Source organism: Oreochromis aureus, linkage group 23, assembly GCF_013358895.1.
Source record: "Oreochromis aureus strain Israel breed Guangdong linkage group 23, ZZ_aureus, whole genome shotgun sequence".
NCBI lineage: Eukaryota > Metazoa > Chordata > Actinopteri > Cichliformes > Cichlidae > Oreochromis > Oreochromis aureus.
Genome location: NC_052963.1, coordinates 14,757,987 through 14,772,236, shown reverse-complemented (window position 1 = coordinate 14,772,236; position 14,250 = coordinate 14,757,987). Strand labels below are relative to the sequence as shown.

Here is a 14,250-nt window from a genome sequence, read left to right as displayed (position 1 = left end):
GTCATCAGATCTCTGTCTGTATGTTCTGGCCACTCGGGTGAGGGGAGGGTCTGAGCTGGCTGTTTTCCCCAAAGGACAGATTTTTTTTACAGGTCTGTCCTTTGGACTTGAACTTGAACAGAAATCCTTTGGCTTTGAAGGACATTCTTTAGATCACATGACATCACTTGAAGGACATCTACCATTCTCCCATGATGGGGAGACAAATGTTGTCACCTACAACAAGTACTTTGGTCAGAGAGTGAATCATGGCTTTGCTCAAGTTTAAACATACTGTACAGAACTGCTCCATAATAATCAGGAATGTGACGGAGCAGGATGAGGCCTTCCACTGTTTGTTGTTCTCCGACAAGTGGAACCAGGGGCCTGTTCTTCGTACCTCGCTAAGTAAGTTAGCCGGATTTGAATGTTGACGATTTCGCGTGATCTTGGATCGTTCGGTTCTCCGAAGCTCATCTGGGACTTGCTGTCATAGCAACAGATCCGTAAGCGTAAACCTGCTCGGGAGCAGGTTTACTTTACGTAAACAGGATTAGATCGCGGCCTCTCAGGTATGTCCGCTGCAGTTATATGAAAGCAAGAGCGATATTTCGCCACTGTTTTACCATAAATAAATATTAGCAATGTAACTAAAGATAATGTATTTGATTCTTTTATTGATTTCATACAGATACATACAGGTCATTTCGAAAAAAAAGGAAATGTACTATTAATCATTCTATTACATGTAGTAGATCATGTCAGATGTAATTCATATTTTAGAGTAGTAATAGTAAATTACTACGTGCAATCAAGATGACAGACCACGGCTAAAAAGCGAAGGTGGATTTGGGAAGTCTGTCGCAGCCATGTCCTGTCCGTTTGTCTGCGAGCAAGGAAGGTGCAAGATTGATAAGGAGAGTTTACAGAATTTAGCGGATATTGCGGGATAGACGGGATCCTTTAGCTCGGCGCGACGGTGTGCTCATAGAGATATCGATTCTCCGTGAGGGTATTATTTACTTTCTCTCTCTCTCTCTCTCTCTCACTCTCTCTCTCACATATATATATATATATATATATATACTTACTGTACTGTATATACTTACTCCCGACTTACTGTGCATGCTTCAGTCACCCCTTGCATGGGAACAGGTAAAAGTGATGGAGTGTTATGTCAAACTACACACAAAAAAACCCCACAATGTCAATAAATGTCACAGTACAAAAGGGGTGTGACGAGGGGTGCAGGACCACCACCTGTCTTTATTTGCTCTGCCCTTTTCTTGGTTGCTGTTATAAACAAACAAACAGATTATTCCAGGGTCTCTTGTCATAGACTAAAAGCAATATAAGTGATAAATATTACCATTCTGTAGAATATTCTTATATTTCACTTTTACTTGTTCCCATGTTCTAGTGGGTCCTGTTGTGGCTCTAATGTGAAAGAGGATATGATGTAATATAATATAATGTGGAATAAAATAATATCACATGATATAATGTAATATCATGGATCACTTACGAGTTTAATTTGTCAGCAACTTTCTGCCAGCCCTCTCTCTTGCTTTTGCAGCCTTTGCAGTGTTCCCCTGCGTTTTAATTAAACTCTGAAACTCCTGATATCCCTCAATCAAGAGTTCTTGGTCTGCTGCCGTGAAATACTGAGCGCCTCCTTGACATCTTCGCCGACCAATCACAGGGTTGCCGATCAATGTTTCTACTATCGATGCGTAGCCCCTTTTAAGCCACCCAGTGATCTCAGATTACTTCATCCAGCTATACTAATCGTCAACAACAGGTGTGTTCGGAGAACCGGATTAGCGAGCTCAAAGTTAGCGCGATGATTTGATCTTGGATGTGTCATTTGATCTTGGATGTAGTAAGCAGGTACGAAGAACAGGCCCCAGGGGTCCGTTCTTCGTACCTCGCTTACTAAAGGCTGCAAAAGCAAGGAGAGAGGGCTGGCAGAAAGTTGCTGACAAATCAAACTCGTAAGTAATTTATTATATTATATTACATTATATCCTCTTTCACATTAGAGCCACAACAGGACCCACTAGAACATGGGAACAAGTCAAAGTGAAATATAAGAATATTCTACAGAATGGTAATATTTATCACTTATATTGCTTTTAGTCTCTTGAAAAGAGACCCTGGAATAATCTGTTTGTTTGTTTATAACAGCAACCAAGAAAAGGGCAGAGCAAATAAAGACAGGTGGTGGTCCTGCACCCCTCGTCACACCCGGCTTTTTGTACTGTGACATTTATTGACATTGTGGGTTTTTGTGTGTAGTTTTACATAACACTCCATCACTTTTACCTGTTCCCATGCAAGGGTGACTGAAGCATGCACAGTAAGTTGGGAGATATATATATATCTATATATATATATAGAGAGAGAGAGAGAGAGAGAGAGAGAGAGTGTGTGTGTTAAGTAAATAATACCCTCACGGGAAAATCGATATCTCTCTATGAGCACACTGTCGCGCTGAGCTAAAGGATCCTGTCTATCCCGCAATATCCGCTGAATTCTGAAAACTCTCCTTATCAATCTTGCACCTTCCTTGCTCGCGTACAAACGGACAGGACATGGCTGCGACAGACTTCCCAAATCCACCTTTGCTTTTATAGCCGTGGTCTCTCATCTTGATTACACAAAGTGTTTTACTATTACTACTCTAAAATATGAATTACATCTGAAATAATCAAATACATGAAATAGAATGATTAATAGTACATTTCCCTTTTTTTAGGAAATGACCTGTATGTATCTGTATGAAATCAATAAAAGAATCAAATACTGCATTATCTTTAGTTACATTGATAATATTTATTTATGGAAAAACAGTGGAGAAATATGTTGCTTTCGTATAAATGAAGCGGACATAACTGAGTGGCGAACTAATCCTGTTTACATAAAGTAAGCCTGCTCCCAAGCAGGTTTACGCTTACGGATCTGTTGCTATGACAGCAAGTCCCGGATGAGCTTCGGAGAACCGAACGATCCAAGATCACGCGAAATCGTCAACAATCAAATCCAGCTAACTTACTTAGCGAGGTACGAAGAACGGACCCCAGCTTAGTGCCTGAAAAAAATATGCTGGATAACAAGGTGTCACCAGCCACCAACCTGTAACACAAATGTTGATTGTTCTTTTCATTCAGTACTCTGTGTTGTGTTGTGGATGGAACTCACTGAAGTTTAAGCCTTTCTTCTTTGTACCATTTCATATAACGAGGTGAAGTGGAGACACATATTTTTTCACTGATTCACTGATTTCACGTGCATGTATATGTAACAATTTATTGTCTCATGTTCCACATATTTACTTTTGTCCAGCTAATTAATTATGGTAAATGGTGTTTGTAATTTCACTTGTGTACAGTGTTTTTGTTTCCAATTATGACATTAAGATGTAAATAAACGAATATACAGGATTTTTTCTTTCTTGGGGAGCCTCAGTTAGGTTGCTAAGATCTGTAGCTTTACATTGTGGGATGCAGCTTGTTCAGTTAAACATCATAGCTTAAACACTAGTTTGATCCACATCATCAACATGCAATTTAGTTGCAAATACATAAAAACATAACCACACAACACAGAGATGTAATATTTCTAGTTCAAAAATAATCTGAAAACGTTTGACTTTTTACAGAAACTTTTAATCTCTCTCTTTTCTGCACGGTCAGAAAAACCTGAGAAGTTAAACAACTGGTTAAACCAGAAAGGAAACAAAGAGGCCATTTTCTTAGTGCTAATATGAGTAACACAAATTTTGATTGGTTGGTTCATTCAGTACATGGTATAATGGATGAACATTACTGGACAGAAGTTTAAAACTCTTGACTTTCCCATTATGTGGTCAAACAAGTCACACATGCTTTTCCTGTGCAGCCTTACAGTTCACCTCGCATTGAATGAAATGGCAACCGTTGGAGTTTTACTTTACGAGTTTTATGTTGCTGTCATTTTTATTTTTGGGAACTTTGACAAAGGTGAGATAAACTGTATGTTAATTACAATATGAGATCTAAGACAATTTAAACAGTAAAGACTCATTTCATTCTTTTTTTCCACAGGTACAGGCTCAGGTTTCAAAGGATTTTACTTGTGGTGGTGGGAGACTTATTAGTAAGGTGAAGGTGAAAATGTGTGTCATGTCAGACCTGTGGGAGTAACACTGGACTTTCTGTTTCAGTAAGTGTTGAATTCGAACAGAGTGTTTGTCTTGCTTCACACCTTTATCTACAGCTCTAACAGCAGTGATCCAAACACAGCAGACTGTGCTGGCAGCAGTGGGAGAAGATGCTGAATTCAGCTGTCAGCTCTTGGAGACTAAAGACGTCCTTCAGGTCACATGGCAGAAAATCTCACAAGATGTGGAGACAAATGTTGCCACCTACAGCAAGTACTTTGGTCAGAGAGTGAATGATGGCTTTAAAGATAAATTTAAGTTCAAATACACGGGACTACAGAACTGCTCCATAGTGATCAGGAATGTGATGCAGCAGGATGAAGGCTGCTATCACTGTCTGTTTAACACTTATCCTGAAGGCTCTCTGACAGGTAGACCCTGCCTCCAAGTCTATGGTGAGAACTTATACGTTCTTTAACTGGATTAGACTGAAAGAAACCATGATGCTGTAAAATGCTTTAGAAGCTTGTTTCTTCTTGACAACATAGTCCTTATAATATTTCCTGATCCTTCACAGAGCTGCATGAACCTGTTGTTGACATCAGAGAGTCAAACTCTGCTGAAGAGTGGGTTGTTTCCTGTTCAGCCACTGGTCGACCTGCTCCCACTGTAACACTCAGTGTCTCACAACAAGACCTCAACTTCTCACAGTACAACACTGTCAGTGTGTCCAACACCAACGCTACATTCACTGTCACCACTACAGCTGTGCTCTCAGGTTCACGTAAACACAGCACACAGGTGGGATGTGCAGCACGAGTGCTCTCTGCTCCTCACAGAGAGGTGATGGTGACGATTCCTGAGGTCCAGGAGGAGTATGATGATGATGATGATTATGATGATGGTTAGAAACTCTTTCAAAATGATTGATTTATAAATTGGTGATTACTTTGTGATTTTAATGTTGAGGTTCCTTCTAACAGGTCTGAATGAGAAATTTGGATCCTATCACAGAAATTTCGGTGTGTTTACATTTGAATGCTTTACACTCAGGTTTTCTGTTCAGTCTATTGTTATTTAGTAGATGTTTCAATGATTTTGTCCTTCTTTTCTCTGTTTTTCTCAAAGGAAGGATTTTAGTCATTCTATCCTCTGTGTTGTTGTTGCTGGCCTGTTTTACTGCACTCATCTTTGTCTGGCCTAAAAAGAAATCTCAGAGCAGGTACTCTTTCTTATATTCTGTTACTGTTTGTCAATTTGATTCAGCTGCTAAATGTTTCTGCAGTTTTAACTGTATTTGTAACACAGCGAGCTCGAGACAAATGAGATCAATGATGTATGTCACTCTTTATCTTCTCATTTTGTTTTAATTTAGGAACCAAAACACTTTTAGTCAGACGAGGTGACGATCCGCTCAGAAAACACAAACATCCTGAGGGAGACCATCCAGGGCTCACGTCTTTATCAGGATGAAGATCTGATCTTGACCATTGTTGATTTCTCTTTAATGAAGTGTGGCATTTCTGAACAAAATGGTGCTAGAGTTTGACAAACACAAAACACAAAAATGTTACGGGGTGGTGAGTAAGAGAACCCAGACGCGGACCTCTCGTTAAAGTTGAACAGTGTCTTTATTTACAGTGAAGCCAATCCACAGTTATCCACAGTGCAAAGTCCCTTCAGTGCTCCCCTCGTGTGTCCACACAACTCTCGTGAATAGTGACGTCTCTCCTCTCGTCTTTCCGTCTCGCTCGTTTCCTGGAAAAAGGCAAACAGACGCGATTAGCCCCCCTCCGCTAACAAACACTTGTCTTACACTCGCTGAGTTCGAATCGCTACCAGGCTTGGTGGAATACTCCAGCGCTGTCTGTCACTCAGCCACACCATTAAATAGCTCTGCCAACGATGGTGGAAGATTGGCAGCAGCTGGCGAGGAATCAGTCGCAGGTGGGACAGCTCAGAGTGGCAGCACTTCCGGGTCGGAGATCTCCCGTTGCTACGCAACCGCGTAACAACTGCAGCGGAGCCAGAGACAAAAACAGAGCGAGAGAACAAACACACACATACACACAGGTCGCCGGTCGGGGCACCGTCGGACCTGACAAAAAACCTGTTCCATTGAAGCATTCAGAAAGCTTTCCTGGTGTTCATGCTGCAACTGTTATGTTAGCTCTTTGTGCTAAATTTTACTACATTTTTTACAGGTTTTTTATACATAAATTATTAAGGAAAAGGAAAAGTTGGTGATAAAAAGGATTTTTTTTTATTTTTTGGTGGATATTATTACATTTAATTACTTTAAATGAAAACTTTGAAAATCAACAGGAGTGATCAACATAAAACTTTCACTTTAGTAATTTTTGCTCCTGTTGCTGAAGTTGAAGCTCTCTGTTTGTTGTGAAATTTTACAGATTTTTACAACTCAGTTTGTCATCATCTGTACAAAAATATGCCGCATACATACGGTTAAAGTTTTCACTTAATCCAGGAATGTTACTTCTGTCTAGGAATGAAAATCCATCAAACCATCAAATATTGTTAGCATTATGTTTTATTCATATTTGATTTGATAAACACACAAACAACACTGCACTGCTTATGGAAAATATTTATTTTTTGCTAAAATGTTATAGAATTAATGTAATCGGATGTATACTCCACCGTGTACATGAAGTTGTAACAAACTGAAAGCACTTTGTGAGGTTGTTCGTTTTTGGTGAATACAGGGGAAGTGGGAACCCATCTTTCTTTCTTCCTTCATGTTCATCTTATTAATATTTTAATAATAATAAATATAGATAATGAACAGGGAAACCTGTTTTGGTGATTTTATTTTGATGCTTTGTATGATTGAGAATAAAACAATTAATAAGCTGAGCAATGTTGCTTTGTCTTGTCTGGAAGTAAATAATCTCATCAGTGTACTCTGAATGAAAACTTTGGCTGGTTTGAGCCGCAGTGAGATTCAGTCATTCATTATTAGATGGGAGTTATTCCCCAATTTGACTCAGCGTCTGCTGCGAGCTTCACCTGCTCCTGTTTTGTTGAATGAAATAAACAAAATGTGATCAGTACATGTAAGAGATCAGGCATGTTTCACAACACAGTCTGAGGTGTTGCATCACATTCATTCTTTTTGCGAGTTCAAAACGAAAGTGAAAATAAGTCGCAGGTCTGTTCCACTGCAATGTGAAGAGTGGACAATGAGGAATAAATGTGCTGTAAAACGGCAGACAGGGTTTCCAAAATAGTAAATATTATCAGATTACTGACTTATTAGATATCCAAGTGAACATCATCATATGACATGTGGCTGTTATTAATAAAAGGGATCATCTATTATTATGTTTTTTTTTTTCGCTGCACACCCAGAGATGGTACGGACTGGTCAAGCGGTAAGATTCAAATTTTTCTTTTTTTTCATTTGGCGGCATGCAGACAACATGGCAGGGCGTAAAATCACACTGATCTTTTCTTTACTGGCGATCTTTTCAAAAGGTGAGAGAGATGCTGTTTTCTTTATGACTTATTGATTTGTAGATTGTAGTCAGTTTGCTCTGTGGGGAGTGTATAAATTTAAGTGTAATTCACTGCAGACAGTCAAAATGGGTTTGGCAGGTAGTTTGTTATACAGTTACAGATACAGTTAGTGAATAAGATGGAATTTGTTACTGTGACACTATGAACATCAACAGCTTAAATTCAAGTCAAGTTGCTTCTTTTAGAGGCAAATCCTGTTAGTCAGCAGGCATACTGAGGAACACCTCATTTGAAGCAATACCTAAATTAACTTTTATTTTAATAGTGAGTGGGACATAAAAGTTACATGTGCAGAACATCGAGTCAAATTTGACTGAAAAAAATAATAAAACACTTAAAAATTTGCTGACTTTGCACACAAAGCTTTATAAAGTTTTACCCCTGGAAGTATAACAACCAGTAGTGATGTGTCGGTCGCGAACGAAACGGCTCTTAGAGCCGGGTCTTTGAGCCGACTCCTTATTGGGAGCCATGGGTTTTCTTTTTCTTTCTTTCTCTCACCCTCTCTCGCACTTTTTTTCGCTTCACTCCGCACGCGAGCCTTGTGCTTTGCGCTGGGAAGAGGGGGGAGGGGCCTTAGTTACACTTGCAGTAGCACAGGAACAGAGCGGGAGGGAAAGAGAGAGAAAGAGAGCCAGGAACAACAACGTCACATTAGAAAGGTATAGTAATCATCCACAACTATTTTTAGTTGCGGATGATAAAGGATTTGTTCATGCAGGCCCATATGACAGAGAATGTGCATCTTCTCTTTGTTTTCAAATTTTTTCATATTTATATTTAATTGTGTTGTGGTTTGCAGTGTTTTGTGTTGTTTCACTTTAAATTTGTTTAAAAGGAAAAAGCTGAAAATTTAAATAGTTAAAAGTTGAAATGTAAATAGTTGGTTTTTGTATTATATGATTTAGTTATTACATTTTATGTAGAGTGAATAAATAAACGTATATTGATGGTGGCCCCTAGAGACAAAGCACGTACAAACTCCAAAACACGTGCAAAACACAACAGAAGTGCTCCAGGATGTTAGTGGCAGTGTTAGGCTTTTGTTACCTAGTGGCTACACAAGCCAGGAAGTACCAACGACTGGATTTGGTGTGTGGTAGTAACAGGTAAATGAACATTTTTTTTAAATTATTTGAATATATATGAGTGCCTGTGTATAAATACACAAACAATACACATATGCTTTCAATTGTGTAATTTAAGTGATCTAGGTAGCTCTGTTTTGGAAGTTCAGTTAACGCTAGGAATGTGTTTTGGAATTTGTACGTGCTTTGTCTCAAGGGGCCACCATATATATTTATATATAAACATATATAAATAAAACCACAGTTTTTTTTTTTTTTACATTAGTAATTCCTTTTGTGCGTAATTTTATGTTGTTGTTAATAATAAATTAATTAAAGCAACAAAACAACCTGAAGAGCCGGTTGGGAGCCGAAAGAGCCGGCTCTTTTTAGTGAGCCGAGCCGAGAGAGCCGGTTCTCTAAAAAGAGCCGGAAATCCCATCACTAACAACCAGCATGTTTGCTGTTTGAAAATCCCCTCACTTCACTGCCTCCTACAGGTGGGAGGGACTAAGGGGCCTAACAATAGCCCCATCCTGGCTGCCAATCAGAAGTGATTTCTTCGGTTTTATTTTCAGTTTTTCAAATGTGTTCTCCTTTCTACAAATGTAAAAGCATTTATGAAGTTACCACAGGTGAATTCTGAGCGATCATAACAGGCCATTTTACACTGGCCAATACCTCTCAAATCTAAGCAACTCAATTATCATGTAAATTATTAACTAATAGGTCACCTGTAATTGTTGGATGTGCATTCTTGCATTTTCTTTAGTGGTTTACGCAGTTTTTAAAAAAAACATTTGTTTCTTTTTACAGCACAAATGGGCTTTACATCAGTTTGTAATAGACTGCTGGCAAAGAGGTTAGAGTGACAATAAAGTCACTTCACACAGCAAATACATTTTATACTGAAAGTATAAAAGGTATAAAAACCTAGAAAAACAGGAGTGAGAGCTTTTCTTTCTCTTTCATTTATAAGATAGTTTATTTATTGTTTATATTTCGGATCTTGGTGTTTAAGTGAATGAATAACCTACATTGGTGGAAGCTGAAGAAGGAAGAATTCTGTACAGCATTTGGGCTCTGGGTGTTAGGGAAGAGTTACCAGAGTGGAGGAAGGTGCACACAGGTGGAGTCCATCTCATTCAAAGGTGCAATCTAAAAGAGGCAGGAGGCTGCAAGGTGATGTCAGGGGAAGCATCGCAGGGTCGTCTGTAGGGTGACTTTGGACATCAAGAAGAGGAGGCGAGTAAAGTAAATGAGACAAAGGAAAGGCAAGAGAGTAACTGAAATAATAACAATAATTATAATAATAACAAGAAAGTAAAGATGAAGCCTATATAGATCTTTACAATACAATCCACTGTTTTGTTAATTTATAAGATTATTTAAAAGATCCAGCCCAAATTACACTCTGGCCCATCCAAATCTGGGCACTGTGCCTGGTACCACATCTCTCCTACGTCTCTGTTGTTACCCAGGACCTAAGCTAGCAACAGTCACTGATGCTACAGTCTGTCACTGTGAACTATACCACAATATTGCAAAACACAAAGCTTAGTCTGCACTGAACTTCCATTTTAGCTTTTGGATATCATGAAATTATTATACTGTGATTTACTTTGAAAGATATTGCACAATGTGACATAATTAGATAACTTCAGCAGCACATTACATACAGATCTGCTGTCTGGTTACAAACATCTCAGTTGATTTAAGAGATTACATGTAACCTTTAAATTTCCATTTTGTAAAGTTTAAGGTGCTGAGCAGTCAGAACAGCATATTTGTCTTTATTTTGAATTTGTCTGCCACTTCAAAAAGTTTCTCCATTTATGCTAAATCCTGTTCTGTAGTTCTAGCTGGAAACAGAAGAACTTTGAAGAAGATTGAAGAAGACATGTATGATCATGACAGGGTAAAGGTGGCCCATGTGGTGACTTAACTGTTTCTGTGGCATCAGCAGGGGTAACCATCAGCCAGTGGTTCATACGGTGCTCAAGCCATTCATAATTTTTGTGTCATTTTCTCTGTGCAGGTCATACATCTGGGATACAAACACAGCACACTGTGCTGGCAGCAGTGGGAGATAAGGCTCGCTTAAACTGTGAGCTCATGCTTTCTAAAGATGTACTTCAAGTCACATGGCAGATGATCTCAGGAGGTTCAGAAAAAAATGTGGCAACCACCAACAAGTACTTTGGCCAGAGAGTGAATCCTGAGTTTACAAAGAAAGTTGAGTTTAAAAATCCTGCACTACAGAACTGCTCCATAGTCATCAGGAATGTGACGGAACAGGATGAAGGCTGCTATCGCTGTTTGTTTAACACTTATCCTGACGGAGCCTTCACAGGTAGAACCTGCCTCCAAGTCTACGGTAAGGACACCTGGTCTAGAGTTATAGAGGAAAACTATCCACAGCTAAACCAAAATCTTTACCTCATCTCTACACCCACAGTGCTTGTGGTATTTACTGTTAATGGCAATAATATTGAAAACAAAACAAATGTGAAAAAAAATACAAAATATATTAAAAATATGAATTGCTCAGTACAGTTGGGAAGTACCAGTTTTACCTCGATACAATAGTATCACAATACTACACTCACGAATTAATATTATTGGGATTCCTAACATTTTACAATATACTGAAAAACCTTCCTCTTCTATATTAATATAACTAGAATACATCCAGGCAGCTGAGTCCCAATGAGTTGTGCTTATTGATAAAAACTCAAAAGTGTCTTTTTATTAGGAGATAGCTTTGTCAGGTGCGTTGAATGTTTTTTCAGTTGAGCTGATTTAATGTAATTTTGCACAGTAGTGCATGAGATGAGACATTTTATGTATTATTTCCAGACGTTTTTTTGTAATTTATTCAATAACATTTTGATATTTGTTTCCCTGTAATGATATAATATCACCATGCAAAATATTGAAATACTCTTCTGTATCGGGTTTTCCTCCACCCTTAGTGCTTAGTATACAGAGTTTCAAAGACAGGTAAGGAAAGTGACTGTTAAAATTTGTATTTTCATACTTTATTCACAAATACTCTGTTTAGAAATTAAAATATTTTATTAAAAGAATAATATTTTGTTTCCTATCCCCAATGTTAAAACATTTTGTAGAAGTTTTTACACCACTTTTCACAGTAAATCTATTATGTGATTGCCTAAAACACTGCACACCTATAGTATACAAATCAGCAACACACACAGGTTTATTTGGATTTTTATTTCCACATTTAATGGTGACTTTTCTTAAATATCTTTCCTTCACAGAGCTGCATGAACCTGTTGTTGATGTCAGAGAGTCAAACTCTACTGAAGAGTGGGTTGTTTCCTGTTCAGCCACTGGTCGACCTGCTCCCACTGTAACACTCACTGTCTCACAACAAGACCTCAGCTTCTCACAGTACAACACTGTCAGTGTGTCCAACACCAACGCTACATTCACTGTCACCACTACAGCTGTGCTCTCAGGTTCACATAAACACAGCACACAGGTGGGATGTGCAGCACGAGTGCTCTCTGCTCCTCACAGAGAGGTGATGGTGATGACTCCTGTGGTCCAACAGAAACCTGATGCTACTGAGGATGGTGAGAAACATTCAAATTCACAGATTTATAGATTGATGACTGCCCTGCCACTCTAATATTTGGGTTCCTGTTTTTAGGCTCTTATGAGAAGATTACATCTCATAGCAGTGAATCCAGTAAGTTTGTCTTCCCATGTGTGTAATTTGTAACTGCTTTATCAAAGGTGCTCCAAGTCACAGTTTTCCTCTTTTCTCCCAGATTTCACCTGGATCATTGTATTAGCTGTGGTGTCGGTGGTTGCAGTGTTAGTGGTGATGTTGTATGTGGTTCATCGTGATTGGATCTCTGCTTTCTTCACTGCTCATTTCAAACAACAAAACAATACTGGGTAATTTTCACTTTACTATAGTCTCCTCGTAATGTAAGTTTGTCACTGTTAATATAGTAATGATTTACTGACATTAAGAAACTTCACATGAACACCTATAAATCTTTTCAGAAAAAACCCCAGTAAATACCATTTATATGTTTTTGCTGTATTTAATTTAAATCCTTTAAATGTTTTCATCACTCAGTGACCCAGAGAAGACCAAAACACCAATAAAATCAAAGCAAGACACTGATGAGTAAGTAAATTTCATAATTATTCATATTTTACAGGATTTTCTCTTTGTCAGTTTTGTTTTTCATTTTCTTGTCTGTCAGCTTCACTTTATCCTGATGAAACTGAAGTGTTTCAGTGAATCACATCATTGTTAATCACACTTAATTTTTTCATCTCCTTTATGTATGCATTGTTCATGAACTTTAATCTTCATGTATATATACAGTCATCATTTGCTCATATAAATATGTTGGCATGATGTAATAGTGTGAGTGGAAATGAACTCATGTCTTGTTTCTATCTGAAGGAACAAAACACCTTTAATAAAGCACGAGAACGAGCAGCTCAGGCAGCGGACGTCTACAAAGAAAACCCCAAAAAACATCAACAGGAAAGTTTCATCTTCAACAGCAAAAAGACTGTTTGAAGAAGATTAATCAATCAAAACTAAAAGTCAGAGATGAACAAACTGCATCACTGGCTGATTAGATAAAGAGGACTGTGTCAAAAACAAAGATTCCTACCTGATTTTTCTAGCCAACACTAATAAGAATTCAATGAAGAGAGATCAGTTGGAAGAAAACATGATTTATTGAAATGGAGAATTTAATGTACTTGGTGATTAGACTCTGATGACCTGTCACGTCAGGACGGATGCTTGGATGGAGCTCTGACTGAGCTGTCTGTGAAGTGGAGACTGGGAGGAGGTGGGCTGAATGAAAAACATGTACAACTGATAAATAATAGTTATTTTGCTTCATAGACATTTGTTTGTTATATCATACTGTTAAAATGTAATTGGTTATAAAGTTTTCATATTTTGTAACATGGATTGTAATACTAAGCTGTGAAGTGTGTGATGTTCTTTCTTCTTGTCTTGAAGTCAGCGAGCTCATCAATGCAGATTAAATGAGAACCCTGCAGATTTCAGCAGCAGTGAGATTCAGTCAGTTCCTGCATAGATGTGATTTATTTCCAAATGTAACTCAGTGTGTGCTGCAGATTTGCACATAATATACACAAAATGAGCACATGATGGTACTGTTGATTCAAACTAACTGAAGAAGTTTTGCAGCTGTCAAAAGACCAAGTCTTTCAATATCACTCTAAGAAAATCAAATGATGAATGTGTTTCTGGTCAGTTATTATTATATAATGTTTTTATTATCTTATGGCAAAACTCTAAATAAATAGATTTGTATCCCCTACGCTCTCCTGCTTATGAGCTCATGTTTTGTTTAAAGTTGCATAGACTCCAAGTGCTCGTCTAAACAGATTAGACATGTTTCACAACTTAGTCTGAGGTGTTTGAAGAGTTTCATCTTACATTTGTCAGTCTGTGTGTGCGTGAGCTTAAAACGAAAGTGAAAGTAGGTT

General features: G+C 38.2%; 2 protein-coding genes across 2 annotated transcripts; both read left to right on the top strand.

Annotated features, from left to right (window-relative positions):
- The first annotated feature begins 3,867 nt into the window (after positions 1–3,867).
- LOC116323125 (OX-2 membrane glycoprotein-like) lies at positions 3,868–6,998 on the top strand. The gene is made up of 6 exons (XM_031743389.2): positions 3,868–3,980; positions 4,237–4,575; positions 4,698–5,024; positions 5,104–5,142; positions 5,249–5,342; positions 5,496–6,998. The coding sequence occupies exons 1-6, from the start codon at positions 3,908–3,910 to the stop codon at positions 5,524–5,526; spliced, it is 903 nt and encodes a 300-aa protein (XP_031599249.2). The 5' UTR covers positions 3,868–3,907; the 3' UTR covers positions 5,527–6,998.
- A 536-nt stretch (positions 6,999–7,534) lies between these two features.
- On the top strand, positions 7,535–14,081 carry LOC116323126 (OX-2 membrane glycoprotein-like). The gene is made up of 7 exons (XM_039606598.1): positions 7,535–7,618; positions 10,766–11,104; positions 12,012–12,329; positions 12,407–12,445; positions 12,528–12,657; positions 12,845–12,895; positions 13,181–14,081. Exons 1-7 carry the CDS (start codon positions 7,564–7,566, stop codon positions 13,308–13,310), a joined length of 1,062 nt encoding a protein of 353 aa, XP_039462532.1. The 5' UTR covers positions 7,535–7,563; the 3' UTR covers positions 13,311–14,081.
- Positions 14,082–14,250: the final 169 nt, after the last annotated feature.